At 42.9% G+C, this 14777-nt stretch overlaps 2 protein-coding genes and 2 pseudogenes across 2 annotated transcripts; all 4 read left to right on the plus strand.

The window, feature by feature from the left end:
- The first annotated feature begins 408 nt into the window (after positions 1–408).
- On the plus strand, positions 409–2859 carry LOC131971185 (uncharacterized; annotated as a pseudogene).
- Positions 2860–4290: 1431 nt separating this feature from the next.
- Positions 4291–5235, plus strand: LOC131971187 (olfactory receptor 4B13-like). Its single transcript, XM_059332505.1, has one exon. The coding sequence runs from the start codon at positions 4291–4293 to the stop codon at positions 5233–5235; it is 945 nt and encodes a 314-aa protein (XP_059188488.1).
- A 3023-nt stretch (positions 5236–8258) lies between these two features.
- Positions 8259–11017, plus strand: LOC131971188 (uncharacterized; annotated as a pseudogene).
- A 1688-nt stretch (positions 11018–12705) lies between these two features.
- LOC131971189 (olfactory receptor 56A4-like) lies at positions 12706–13650 on the plus strand. Its single transcript, XM_059332506.1, has one exon. It carries the CDS (start codon positions 12706–12708, stop codon positions 13648–13650), a length of 945 nt encoding a protein of 314 aa, XP_059188489.1.
- Positions 13651–14777: the final 1127 nt, after the last annotated feature.

Consider the following 14777-nt stretch of genomic DNA (forward strand, 5'->3'; position numbering starts at 1 on the left):
TCCCCCGACTCGTAGCGAGATCATCGGCGTTACAGCAGTGAGCGGTAGCGGGGCTAGTTTGTAGATTAGGCTTTGGTCAAATCCTGTCGGAAGCAAGGCTAAAACATCCTTTTTGGTGGTGAAACAGGAGTGTAAAGTCAAACTTTGTTCTTCTTCTAAAATCAACTTTCACTCTAAACTATTTAAAACACCTTAAGCTAGATTGAAAGAGAGTTTCATGTCAGCTGCAGCCATGTTGGATCCATAAGAAAACTACAAAACTACAAGCTTCCATCTTTTGAGTAGTATGCGTCATCGTCTTGCCGTCCCTCCCCGTTCTGTGATTGGATCCATAAAACAGGGCTAAGAAACGGCCATAGATTTCAGACTGCCTGCAGATTCGAAATGAAATCGAGCGTGCAAGGCAGTATGGGTATACCCAGGCTATCTGTCTTTTGTCTAATACTACTGTTTGTAAATTAAATTGCCCCTCGGAGATATTAAAGTTCTACCTTACCTTACCTTCCCTGAACAGAACCCACTGTAAGACTCAACTGCAGTAGTTCTGCTGTGGATTCTGCCCCTCGGAGGTATTAAAGTTCTACCTTTCCAAAAGGACCCTGCTCAAAGAACCAAAGAGAGGTTGGAATACATAACATCAGGCAGGAGATGAAGACCCTAAAGAGTCGGTACAAGCAGGCAGGAGACGAGGAGGGATTTGGCTTGGTCGGAAGCGAAGCGGCAAGCTGACTTGCTCACAGGAGGAGATAGACCACCATCTTCAGCACACTTACAGCGACCCAGCAAGAGAGCAGGAGTTGGGAGAGTGCCGCACCCTGATAAATCCCCCTGAGCCGAGGGTGGAGTTCGATATGTCAGAGCTGCAGCTGAAGGAAATGCAGGAGGTCGTCAGGAAAGCGCGTGCAAGCTCTGCTCCAGGACCAAGCGGCACTTCATATAAAGTGTACAAAAACTGTCCTGAACTCCTGCAGCGCCTGTTGAAGATCCTGCGAGTCATCTGGAGGAGGGGCAGGATTCCAGCACAGTGGAGAGTTGCCGAGGGGGTTTGGATTCCGAAGGAGGAGAACTCCAGGCAGATAGATCAGTTCCGCATCATCTCCCTGTTGTGTGTCTAAGCCAAGATCTTTTTCAGCGCTGTTTCCAACCGGCTGTGCACCTTCCTTGGAACGAACAGCTTCATTGACACATCGGTCCAGAAGGGTGGAATCACAGGAATGCCAGGATGTCTGGAGCACACTGGAGTGGTAACACAGCTAATTAGAGAGGCAAGAGAGAACAAGGGCAATCTGTCAGTCTTGTGGCTCGACCTGGCAAATGCTTATGGCTCAATACCACACAAACTGGTGCAGCTCACGTTGACAAAACATCATGTCCCCAGCAGGATCAGCGACCTCATTGCTGACTACTACAGCAACTTCAGAATGAGGGCCTCTTCAGGAGCAGTGACATCAAGCTGGCACAAGATCGGGATTATCACTGGGTGCACTATCTCAGTGATCCTGTTCTCTCTGGCCATGAATATGCTCACAAAGTCTGCTGAGTCAGAGTGCAGAGGGCCTTAGATGAAAACAGCTCAACGCCAGCCACCAATCAGGGCGTTTATGGATGACCTCACAGTCACTACAGAGTCAGTTTCAGTCTGCCGATGGATTCTGCAGGGACTTGAAAAGCTGATGGTGTGGGCGCGGATGCGTTTCAAGCCTGCCAAGTCCAGATCAATGGTGCTGAGGAGAGGAAAGGTGGATGACAAGTTCCGATTCAGCGTTGCAGGTGCAACTATCCCAACCATAACTGAGAAGCCTGTTAAGAGCTTGGGCAAGGTGTTCGACAGCACCTTGAGGGATGCAGTGTCCATCCAATCAACATGCACTGAGTTGGATGGCTGGCTGAAATCAGTGGACCGGTCTGGCCTGCCAGGCAAATTCAAAGCGTGGCTGTACCAGCATGGTATTCTCACAAGGATCCTATGGCCACTTCTCGTCTATGAAGTGCCAATTTCAACAGTTGAGACCTTGGAGAGGAAGGTCAGCAGCCACCTAAGGAGATGGCTTGGTCTACCAAGGAGCCTAAGTAACATTGCACTGTATGGACACCGCAACAAACTCCAACTGCCATTTAAGTCCTTGGAAGAGGAGTTTAAGGTGTCGAAGTGCTGCAGTACAAGGACTCAAGGAATCCAATGGTGCCAAAGCAGGGATTGAAGTGAGGACAGGTAGGAAGTGGAAAGCAGAGGAGGCTGTTCGACAACCAGAGACAAGGCTGCATCACAAAAGGCTGGTGGGAGTGGTGACAAGAGGCAGAGCTGGACTGGGGTCCTTTGCAACTCCCTATGGTGGCACCATGAAAGGGAAGGATGAGCGTCGCCTAGTCCAGGAGGAGGTGAGAGCAGCAGTTGAGGAGGAAAGATCTTGCAGGGCAGTAGGAATGAGGCAACAAGGTGCTTGGACAAGATGGGACAACGCAATCGAGAGGAGGGTGACTTGGGCTGATCTGTGGAAAGCCGAACCACAGCGGATCAAGTTCCTCATACAGGCAGTGTATGATGAGCTTCCCAGCCCATTTAACCTGCATGTGTGGGGTATTGCAGAAACACCAGCATGCCCGCTGTGCTCAAAGCGTGGAACCCTGGAGCACATTCTGAGCAGCTGTTCCAAGGCACTTGGAGAGGGACAGTACCGATGGAGACATGACCAGGTGCTGAAGGTTATTGCTGAAGCCATCGAGGCAGGTGTCGAGTGGGCCAAGCGCTCCCGCCTCCCCAAGCAAGCCATCGTCTTCATCAGAGCCGGGGAAGCTACCGCTCACTGCTGTACCTTACCTTCCCTGAACAGAACCCACTGTAAGACTCAACTGCAGTAGTTCTGCTGTGGATTCTGGTTTCTGCACAACAGGGGGCATATAGGACACCATGAAAACACATTAAATAATAAACATATTCAAATATTTAACTTGAAATGACGGCTACAACCTGACAGCATGCTCCCCCAAACTGGGTTAAACCAAAAAAACTTTCCTAACTGATGTAGTTTTGAATATGTTTTATCCGCATGCTAAACAAGCACAGCTGCAGAAACTAAAAGATGTTGCCTTTCAAACAAAGCCTCATACATACATTCTTTTACAGTTCTTCTTTTATGAACTTTGACACAAATTGTTTTGGTCTAACCTTTGTTAAACTGATAAAGTTTTGTCGTGAAAATTGTAACTCTGAATTCGATCCATACTTTTTTTAAATTGATGTTTTCACAGCATCTAAACTTCTTTAGAGTGGGTGTTTTTCCAGTATTTACGAAATAATTACAATATAAATAATTTCTCCTTTCTTCTAAAATACCCTGTAGATACCCATTTCTTCCTAAAATACTTACAGTATAACTTATTTCTCGTTTCCTCTAAAATACAAATTGTTACTCCCTTCGCTCCCTACCTACATTTAAGTGAAGTATTTATATGTAGTGATTCATACTAGGATATTACACCGTAACTTTAGAGTACTTGGGTGATTAACCTTTAAGTCATAATTTTGATCAGTGAAACGTATGAGGGTTTACATGTTTCATGTAGCTTAACTTTTGCTTGGTGACATAAAAAAAGAAAATAAGACATACATAAGAGAAAAAAAAATGAAGTCAGGTGAGAGTGGATTTCCCTTTGGACCCTCTGTTGACATTGCAATTTGTATTCTAGCAGCTCACAAATAAAAACTGCTTCAGTCTGGCTTATTACAGAGGAGACGGCCTCTTCTGTCAGAGCAACAAGCAACACAACACAACTTGCTTTGGAAGCTTTGGTTATGATCATATTTGACGGTTGATAGTTCTGTAGTTTTTTTTTATAGTTTTTCTGCACTATTAGAACTTACATGAAATTACAAAATGTAACATTGAGTGTGATATCCTATTATGTCGGTGTTAAATAATCAATATATTTGTAGCATTTATTTAAACTTTGCTCATGTTTTTTTTTTTACTCTGTTATAGAAGAACAAGAGCCTGAGTGAGTGTGAGAAATATTGATAAAATCACTGTTTACCCATCAACAATTCCTCTTCAGTTACCTGAATGTTTTTAAGTTAGACTGACTATTGTGAATGACAAGTATTGGAGATATGTATGGTAGCTTATGCATATTACCTGCATGCAGGCTTATTGTATTTTTGTGTCTTGTTAAAGTATGAAAATAGAAGATTTTGATAAGAACATTTTAATCTTTAACTGTACCACAATCTGTTTTACCCCCTCCTTCTTTCCCTCCATCACTCTCTTCTTCCAGCTGTGCTGTTGTGCAGACATGAAGAGCAACAGCAGCCTGAATCCTTTATACTTTCAGTTCACTCTGTTTGCAGACTATGGGTCACTCAGATATCTGTTCTTTATTCTGTGTCTGTTGATCTACATGACTATAATCTCTGCTAACGCTGTCATTATTGTGACAGTCATCCTGCAGAAGTCTCTGCATCAGCCCATGTATATTTTCATCTGCAGTCTGTCTTTGAACTCTCTGTACGGCTCGGCCGGCTTCTTCCCCAGGTTTCTGTCTGACCTTCTGTCTGACACTCATTTGATCTCACGTCCCTCATGTTTCATTCAGATGTACATCATTTACACCTATGCATCATGTGAGCTGACTATTCTGAGCATCATGGCCTACGATAGACTCGTTGCTATTTGCCAGCCTTTACATTATCACAGTAAAATGACAGTTAAGAAGGTGACACATCTTCTAATGTGCGCCGTGCTCTACCCTGCTTTTGCTTGTGGCTTCTGTCTCTGTCTTACTGTTCGATTACCATTGTGTGGAAATAAACTGCAGAAGGTTTTCTGTTCTAACTGGACTGTGGTTCAGCTCTCCTGTGTGGACACAACTATGAACAATGTAGCAGGTCAGTTTGCCACTGTGACATTGATCGTCATCCCCATGTTCTTTGTCCTGTACAGCTATCTGCGTATTCTGCTTGTTTGCCGGGGAAGCTCGTCTGAAGTCAGAGGAAAGGCGTTACAAACCTGCTTGCCTCACATTGTCACATTTATGACTTATACTTTCTCTATATTCTGTGATTTGTCATTGACACGATTTGAGGCTGATGAATTGAATCCGATCATGACAATTGTTTTATCTTTGGAGTATCTGATCATTCCCCCTATCAATAACCCTCTAGTTTACGGCCTGAATCTGCCTCAGATTAGAGGTGTGGTTTTTAGATTTTTGAGGAAGGGCCATTCTGCCAAAATTTAGAATGCACATATAGCAAAAAGATGTTAAAAAATCTGCTTCTACACTAGATTCAATGTATATATATTTTGTTTGCCATCACCTGTATTTCAAGGAAATTCATAAATAATACAACAGCAAAGATATGACACTTGCACAAGCTGTATAATTATGATTGGAACAACTCAGATTCACAGACGAACATACATCCCTGAAACTCACATTATGAGCTAGAGTTGGACTGAAATGTGTTTCTCTTTCTGTCTCTGTCTTTTTCTCATTAATTAAATGTTAAAGCTCATGTTAGAAGATATACTACACTACTTATATAAGCGTAAAGAGGAAGTTTTCAGCCTAGTCTTTAGGCTAATCCTCATAGTCCTGAAATTACCTAGAAAGTGGAAAGGCAGAGATGAAGCGGAACACAAATTAGTAAGATCTCGTCCTTCAAAGAAGGTTGTGGACAGAAAGCTGAACCTGGGGTATGTGCTGCTTTTCTAGCAGATTAATGCCAATAAACACATTTTATATCAAAGCCTAGAATTAGGATTTGAGAGGTGTATGATGGAACTTCAGTTTCACAGTGTTTTTTTTTTTTTTAATTAAATTTTTCTTTACTTTTCATGTGTTTATTCTGTGATTTAATATAATTTAGTTTGTGTTGTGGGCCAGTTGTTCTTTGTTATTGTAATACAATCTTATTACATTAGATCACAGTAAAATAAGATATTGAATAAACCTGCAGTGGGCATCACCAAATTCTGGACCCTGTGACCAATTTCTAATAAATTAAAGAGAATAAATAATAATATTTTCAGAGTGTTGTATTTTCTCAGATGGTCAAACTGTAATGTATGTGAACAACAGGCCGACTCTCAGGGGAGCAGACTGACTACAGCCAGTCTGCAAACAGCTGATGACATATTGAAAAATGAAATACTGAACAACAATAAAATATGTTTGATCAAACCTATTATAATTCAAATACAGCACATATTGCTTTACATTAAAGAAATAACATTACATAAACAGACATAGAATGAACATAAAAATGGGTAGAATGCCAAAATAAATGGAGCACAAGGTTTGAACAAACACTAATAATTATAATAATAATAATAAACATAGTGAAAATTACATCAATGCCAATGTATTAATGGTGGAAATTTCAGTTTTTTATAAGAAAACTATTTTACTTAACAATCCAACCAATCCAATTGGTTTGCGGCGTTATTGCTACAGTGGGTGATTTGAATGTGCAAAAGGAAACATTAAAGTGACAAAATAAAATGTTTTCTGAGTAATAATAACATTGATATTGCACAGTCTTAAAGTCACACTGACTTTAAATCTTTAAAAAGTGACCTGGGGTTGTATTAAAAAATCAGCCTACTTCAGCAACAGCACTCTGTTGACATATCTTTGATCATACAGAAATCATCACTCATACATGCAAAAAATAAAAAATAAAAATATATTATTGGTGTTATTATTGGTTGGTAATTGCTCTTGGGGGCCCCCTAGTGGCCACGAGGCCCTAAGCAGTCCCTTAGTTCACTTATGCCTTGGGCCGGCTGTGATCCAGTCTTGAAGTCAACCATGGTGTTTTATTTGGAGGTGCATTGATGGTAGCCATTTGGCCATGAGAAAGAAAATGAAATGTGTATATAGTCATTTAGCTATGTGTAAAGATAATACACAAATTACTCAGATAAACGTGGCCAAGACTAAAGAGATGGTCATCGATTTTCGGAGGAAGCCCTGCTCTCCCACACCCTGTGTGATTAAAGGGGAGCCAGTGGCAGCAGTGCAGCAGTATGACATTTGATGCAAACACTGACGGTAGATGTAAAAAGCTGAACCAGTGTATGTTCTTTTTCAGAAAGCTGCAGAGTTTTAATGCAGACAGGACTCTAATGAAAATGTTTTTTCCGCTTTTATTGAGTCTGTACTTTCCTTTAATGTTATCTGTTGGTTTGGACATCTCAGTCTTAAAAACAAAAACAAACTGGGTAAAATGGTCAGGCTGAGTTGTAAAATAACTGGTCTTTGCCTTAAAAATCTTCATCAGCTATATGTAGAAAGGCTCATCTCTAAGGCTCAGACCATTGTTTCTGACTCTATTAACCCCTTGCATGCTGAGTTCCAGCTGCTTCCTTCAGGGTGAAGGTTTACTTTCACTAAATGCAGCACAAATAGGTCCAGGTTCTCTTTTGTCCCATCTGCTATTGCAGACTGTTTATTGGGCGCTATGAATGTCTATCATAATCGTCTGTACGTAGCTCTTAGCCAATCATATCAGTTATACCAGATGACGTATGTAGAGCGACAGAAATTGATGTTTACAAAGACAGACTAGCCCATCTCTACTTTGAGACTAAAATGGTCAATTTTGCTTCTGCAACTTTTTTCTGCAGCATGTTCTGACTCTGGCTGCTCTGTAGTTTCAGCTCACAGTCTACCAGCAGTGTTGGTGTGTGTGTGTGTGTGTCTGTGTGTCTGTGAGAGAGTGTTGCTTGCTGCTTTGCTTCTCCAGTTCTCGCTTTCCGCAAGATTTATTTTAAATTTTTTTAATTTTACGCCTTATTCCCCCTCATGTCATTCAGCCACACATCCACTGATTTTATGGTCAATAGACGAGCTGCTGCGGGTCTCTGGGCGGCTCCGCTGTCCCCCGGCTCGGTAGCGGGGCTAGTTGGTAGATTAGGCTTTGGCCAAATCCCCGTTGGAAGCAAGGCTAAAACATCCTTTTTGGTGGTGAAACAGGAGTGTAAAGTCAAACTTTGTTCTTCTTCTAAAATCAACTTTCGCTCTAAACTATTTAAAACGCCTTAAGCTAGATTGAAAGAGAGTTTCACGTCAGTTGCAGCCATGTTGGATCCATAAGAAAACTACAAAACTACAAGCTTCGGTCTGTTGAGTAGTATGCGTCATCGTCTTGCCGTCCCTCCCCGTTCTGTGATTGGATCCATACAACAGGGCTAAGAAACGGCCATAGATTTCAGACTGCCTGCAGATTCGAAATGAAATCGAGCGTGCAAGGCAGTATGGGTATACCCAGGCTATCTGTCTTTTGTCTAATACTACTGTTTGTAAATGAAATTGCCCCTCGGAGATATTAAAGTTCTACCTTACCTTCCCTTCCCTGAACAGAACCCACTGTAAGACTCAACTGCAGTAGTTCTGCTGTGGATTCTGCCCCTCGGAGGTATTAAAGTTCTACCTTTCCAAAAGGACCCTGCTCAAAGAACCAAAGGGAGGTTGGAATACATAACATCAGGCAGGAGATGAAGACCCTAAAGAGTCGGTACAAGCAGGCAGGAGACGAGGAGCGATTTGGCTTGGTCGGAAGCGAAGCGGCAAGCTGACTTGCTCACAGGAGGAGATAGACCACCATCTTCAGCACACTTACAGCGACCCAGCAAGAGAGCAGGAGTTGGGAGAGTGCCGCACCCTGATAAATCCCCCTGAGCCGAGGGTGGAGTTCGATATGTCAGAGCTGCAGCTGAAGGAAATGCAGGAGGTTGTCAGGAAAGCGCGTGCAAGCTCTGCTCCAGGACCAAGCGGCACTTCATATAAAGTGTACAAAAACTGTCCTGAACTCCTGCAGCGCCTGTTGAAGATCCTGCGAGTCATCTGGAGGAGGGGCAGGATTCCAGCACAGTGGAGAGTTGCAGAGGGGGTTTGGATTCCGAAGGAGGAGAACTCCAGGCAGATAGATCAGTTCCGCATCATCTCCCTGTTGTGTGTCTAAGCCAAGATCTTTTTCAGCGCTGTATCCAACCGGCTGTGCACCTTCCTTGGAACGAACAGCTTCATTGACACATCGGTCCAGAAGGGTGGAATCACAGGAATGCCAGGATGTCTGGAGCACACTGGAGTGGTAACACAGCTAATTAGAGAGGCAAGAGAGAACAAGGGCAATCTGTCAGTCTTGTGGCTCGACCTGGCAAATGCTTATGGCTCAATACCACACAAACTGGTGCAGCTCACGTTGACAAAACATAATGTCCCCAGCAGGATCAGCGACCTCATCGCTGACTACTACAGCAACTTCAGAATGAGGGCCTCTTCAGGAGCAGTGACATCAAGCTGGCACAAGATCGGGATTATCACTGGGTGCACTATCTCAGTGATCCTGTTCTCTCTGGCCATGAATATGCTCACAAATTCTGCTGAGTCAGAGTGCAGAGGGCCTTAGATGAAAACAGCTCAACGCCAGCCACCAATCAGGGCGTTTATGGATGACCTCACAGTCACTACAGAGTCAGCCGATGGATTCTGCAGGGACTCGAAAAGCTGATGGTGTGGGCGCGGATGTGTTTCAAGCCTGCCAAGTCCAGATCAATGGTGCTGAGGAGAGGAAAGGTGGATGACAAGTTCCGATTCAGCGTTGCAGGTGCAACTATCCCAACCATAACTGAGAAGCCTGTTAAGAGCTTGGGCAAGGTGTTCGACAGCACCTTGAGGGATGCAGTGTCCATCCAATCAACATGCACTGAGTTGGATGGCTGGCTGAAATAAAGTGGACCGGTCTATGAAGTGCCAATTTCGACAGTTGAGACCTTGGAGAGGAAGGTCAGCAGCCACCTAAGGAGATGGCTTGGTTTACCAAGGAGCCTAAGTAACATCGCACTTTATGGACACCGCAACAAACTCCAACTGCCATTTAAGTCCTTGGAAGAGGAGTTTAAGGTGTCGAAGTGCTGCAGTACAAAGACTCAAGCGATCCAATGGTGCCAAAGCAGGGATTGAAGTGAGGACAGGTAGGAAGTGGAAAGCAGAGGAGGCTGTTCGACAACCAGAGACAAGGCTGCATCACAAAAGGCTGGTGGGAGTGGTGACAAGAGGCAGAGCTGGACTGGGGTCCTTTGCAACTCCCTATGGTGGCACCATGAAAGGGAAGGATGAGCATCGCCTAGTCCAGGAGGAGGTGAGAGCAGCAGTTGAGGAGGAGAGATCTTGCAGGGCAGTAGGAATGAGGCAACAAGGTGCTTGGACAAGATGGGACAACGCAATCGAGAGGAGGGTGACTTTGGCTGATCTGTGGAAAGCCGAACCACAGCGGATCAAGTTCCTCATACAGGCAGTGTATGATGAGCTTCCCAGCCCATTTAACCTGCATGTGTGGGGTATTGCAGAAACACCAGCATGCCCGCTGTGCTCAAAGCGTGGAACCCTGGAGCACATTCTGAGCAGCTGTTCCAAGGCACTTGGAGAGGGACAGTACCGATGGAGACATGACCAGGTGCTGAAGGTTATTGCTGAAGCCATCGAGGCAGGTGTCGAGTGGGCCAAGCGCTCCCGCCTACCCAAGCAAGCCATCGTCTTCATCAGAGCCGGGGAACAGCCAAGCACCGCTGCAAAAACATCTGCAGGTGTTCTGGCCTCTGCAAGGGACTGGCAGCTGTTGGTTGACCTTGAGCAGAAACTGAAGTTCCCCAACCACATAGTGACCACCAACTTGAGGCCAGACATTGTTCTCCTGTCCGAATCCACCAAGCAAGTACTACTGTTGGAGCTCACAGTCCCTTGGGAAGATCGCTTGGAAGAGGCCTTTGAAAGGAAGCTAACCAAGTACGATGGACTTGTCAGCAGTTGTCAGCAAGCTGGATGGAGAGCAAGGTGTCTCCCAATAGAGGTTGGAAGCAGGGGCTTTGCAGCGCGATCGCTGTCCAGAGCCTTCAGTACGTTGGGCATCGTAGGACTGAGGAAGAGAAGAGCCATCCGCAACACCACCGAAGCGGCAGAGAAAGCCTCAAGATGGCTTTGGCTCAAGAGGGGAGAGCCACGGGGGCAGAAGTAGCTAGTTAGCCACCTGGACACAAGCTGGGGTCTGATCAACCTCAGCCGGGTCACCTGGAGGAGGGTGTATGATTTTGAAAGACCCGAAACACACGATGATTCCAGGAATCATCACTGAAGATGTGTCCAGAAGCATCAGTAGATGTACTTGCACAGCTTTGTAAATTAAATTGCCCCTCGGAGATATTAAAGTTCTACGTTACCTTACCTTCCCTGAACAGAACCCACTGTAAGACTCAACTGCAGTAATTCTGCTGTGGATTCTGGTTTCTGCACAACAGGGGGCATATGGGACACCATGAAAACACATTAAATAATAAACATATTCAAATATTTTACTTGAAATGACGGCTACAACCTGACAGCATGCTCCCCCAAACTGGGTTAAACCAAAAAAACTTCTTTCCTAACTGATGTAGTTTTGAATATGTTTTATCCGCATGCTAAACAAGCACAGCTGCAGAAACTAAAAGATGTTGCCTTTCAAACAAAGCCTCATACATACATTCTTTTACAGTTCTTCTTTTATGAACTTTGACACAAATTGTTTTGGTCTAACCTTTGTTAAACTGATAAAGTTTTGTTGTGAAAATTGTAACTCTGAATTCGATCCATACTTTTTTTAAATTTATGTTTTCACAGCATCTAAACTTCTTTAGAATGGGTGTTTTTCCAGTATTTACGAAATAATTACAATATAAATAATTTCTCCTTTCTTCTAAAATACCCTGTAGATACCCATTTCTTCCTAAAATACTTACAGTATAACTTATTTCTCGTTTCCTCTAAAATACAAATTGTTACTCCCTTCCCTCCCTACCTACATTTAAGTGAAGTATTTATATGTAGTGATTCATACTAGGATATTACACCGTAACTTTAGAGTACTTGGGTGATTAACCTTTAAGTCATAATTTTGATCAGTGAAACGTATGAGGGTTTACATGTTTCATGTAGCTTAACTTTTGCTTGGTGACATAAAAAAAGAAAATAAGACATACATAAGAGAAAAAAAAATGAAGTCAGGTGAGAGTGGATTTCCCTTTGGACCCTCTGTTGACATTGCAATTTGTATTCTAGCAGCTCACAAATAAAAACTGCTTCAGTCTGGCTTATTACAGAGGAGACGGCCTCTTCTGTCAGAGCTCTCGTGTAACAAGCAACACAACACAACTTGCTTTGGAAGCTTTGCTTATGATCATATTTGACGGTTGATAGTTCTGTAGTTTTTTTTATAGTTTTTCTGCACTATTAGAACTTACATGAAATTACAAAATGTAACATTGAGTGTGATATCCTATTATGTTGGTGTTAAATAATCAATATATTTGTAGCATTTATTTAAACTTTGCTTATGGTTTTTTTTTACTCTGTTATAGAAGAACAAGAACCTGAGTGAGTGTGAGAAATATTGATAAAATCACTGTTTACCCATCAACAATTCCTCTTAAGTTACCTGAATGTTTTTAAGTTAGACTGACTATTGTGAATGACAAGTATTGGAGATATGTATGGTAGCTTATGCATATTACCTGCATGCAGGCTTATTGTATTTTTGTGTCTTGTTAAAGTATGAAAATAGAAGATTTTGATAAGAACATTTTAATCTTTAACTGTACCACAATCTGTTTTACCCCTTCCTTCTTTCCCTCCATCACTCTCTTCTTCCAGCTGTGCTGTTGTGCAGACATGAAGAGCAACAGCAGCCTGAATCCTTTATACTTTCAGTTCACTCTGTTTGCAGACTATGGGTCACTCAGATATCTGTTCTTTATTCTGTGTCTGTTGATCTACATGACTATAATCTCTGCTAACGCTGTCATTATTGTGACAGTCATCCTGGAGAAGTCTCTGCATCAGCCCATGTATATTTTCATCTGCAGTCTGTCTTTGAACTCTCTGTACGGCTCGGCCGGCTTCTTCCCCAGGTTTCTGTCTGACCTTCTGTCTGACACTCATTTGATCTCACGTCCCTCATGTTTCATTCAGATGTATGTTATTACCACCTATGCATCATGTGAGCTGACTATTCTGAGCATCATGGCCTATGATAGACTCGTTGCTATTTGCCAGCCTTTACATTATCACAGTAAAATGACAGTTAAGAAGGTAACACATCTTGTGAGTTTTGCAGTGCTCTACCCTGCTGTTGCTTGTGGCTTCTGTCTGTCCCTTACTGTTCGATTACCATTGTGTGGAAATAAACTGCAGAAGGTTTTCTGTTCTAACTGGCCTGTGGTTCAGCTCTCCTGTGTGGACACGACTCTGAATCTTGTAGCAGGTCAGTTTGTTGCAATAACAACACTCTTCATCCCCATGTTCTTTGTTCTGTACAGCTATCTGCGTATTCTGCTAGTTTGCCGGGGAAGCTCGTCTGAAGTCAGAGGAAAGGCCTTACAAACCTGCCTGCCTCACATTGTGACATTTATGACTTATACTTTCTCTATATTCTGTGACTTGTCATTGACACGATTTGAGGCCGATAAATTGAATCCAATCATAAGAGTAGTTTTATCTTTTGAGTATTTGATAATTCCCCCGATCAATGACCCTCTAGTTTACGGCATGAATCTACCTCAGATTAAAGGAGTCATTTTGGGATTTCTGAAGAAGGGTCCTACTGTTCAAATTTAAAACTCAAGTGAAGCATTGAGCCACAAAATATGGAATATGTTTATTGTATTTGCCTATAGATTTTTTGTGTGGTTAAGGAGATCTATTAGGGATAATATACATTTGCATTAAAATTAGTCTCAAATGTTAATATATTTCTCTTCGTCTATCCTTCATAAATTAAATGTAAAAGCACATGTTCCAAAAGACTGTGTGCTGCTTTTTCAGACAGATTAAATGCCAAAAAACACTGGGCCTTTAATATAAAAACCTATTCGATTTGATAGATTTCAGTCGTGTAGTGGCACAATGTGTATATAAATAATGAATAATAATCTTATCAAAGCATGGTCCTTTTCTGATGGTCAGATGGACTGTAATGAGTGTGATTAGTGTTCTGCCTCTTGCCTCTGAACAATCCACACAATTTATTGACAGGAGTGCCTCAGGGGTCGGTGTTCGATCACCTTCTCTTCTCAATATACACCACCTCATTTTCACAATCATCCTATGCTATGCTGACCATACCCAGCTCTTCCTGTTAATACCACCTGATGACCTCAAAGTCTCTGCACAAATCTCTTCTCTAAGGTGGAACTGCTATAGCATCCCACCCCATCCCCCTACACATCAACAAATTAATATACAGCTCAGATCAACCCAACTCATGCCTACAAGGTCTGCACCAAACTTGGGTGTCATGATTAATAAGCATCTAACTTTTACGACTGACATGGCCTTGATTACCCGATTATGGCAATTTGCCCTGTATAACATCAGAAAAATTGGACTCTACCTGACTGAGCGTGCAGCACTACATGCCCTCTTGATATCATGCATCAACTACTGATGCATGATGCAACTCCTTTCTGGCAGGTCTCCCTGCATGCAGATTCAAGACCCTCCACTGGCTCCCAGTTGCTTCCAATTCTACAATATCATTTAGCAGACGCTTTTATCTAAAGCGATGTGCAAATGAGAGTAATACAACACAAGCAAAGATGAAGTCAAGAAACATAGCAAGAGTAAGTGCCGTGGGTCAAGTTCGAGTCCATTGGGACACAAGTGCTTTTTAGGTCGCAAGAGCGGTCAGTGCGATACTTGTTGTAGTCATCAATGTGGATCAAGAGTGAAGGTGTTCAGTAAAG

Source organism: Centropristis striata, chromosome 5 (assembly GCF_030273125.1).
Source record: "Centropristis striata isolate RG_2023a ecotype Rhode Island chromosome 5, C.striata_1.0, whole genome shotgun sequence".
Classification (NCBI taxonomy): domain Eukaryota; kingdom Metazoa; phylum Chordata; class Actinopteri; order Perciformes; family Serranidae; genus Centropristis; species Centropristis striata.

Coding starts and splice junctions, on each gene's coding strand:
- LOC131971187 (XM_059332505.1), top strand. CDS start 4,291: ATGAAGAGCAACAGCAGCCTGAATCCTTTATACTTTCAGTTCACTCTG.
- LOC131971189 (XM_059332506.1), top strand. CDS start 12,706: ATGAAGAGCAACAGCAGCCTGAATCCTTTATACTTTCAGTTCACTCTG.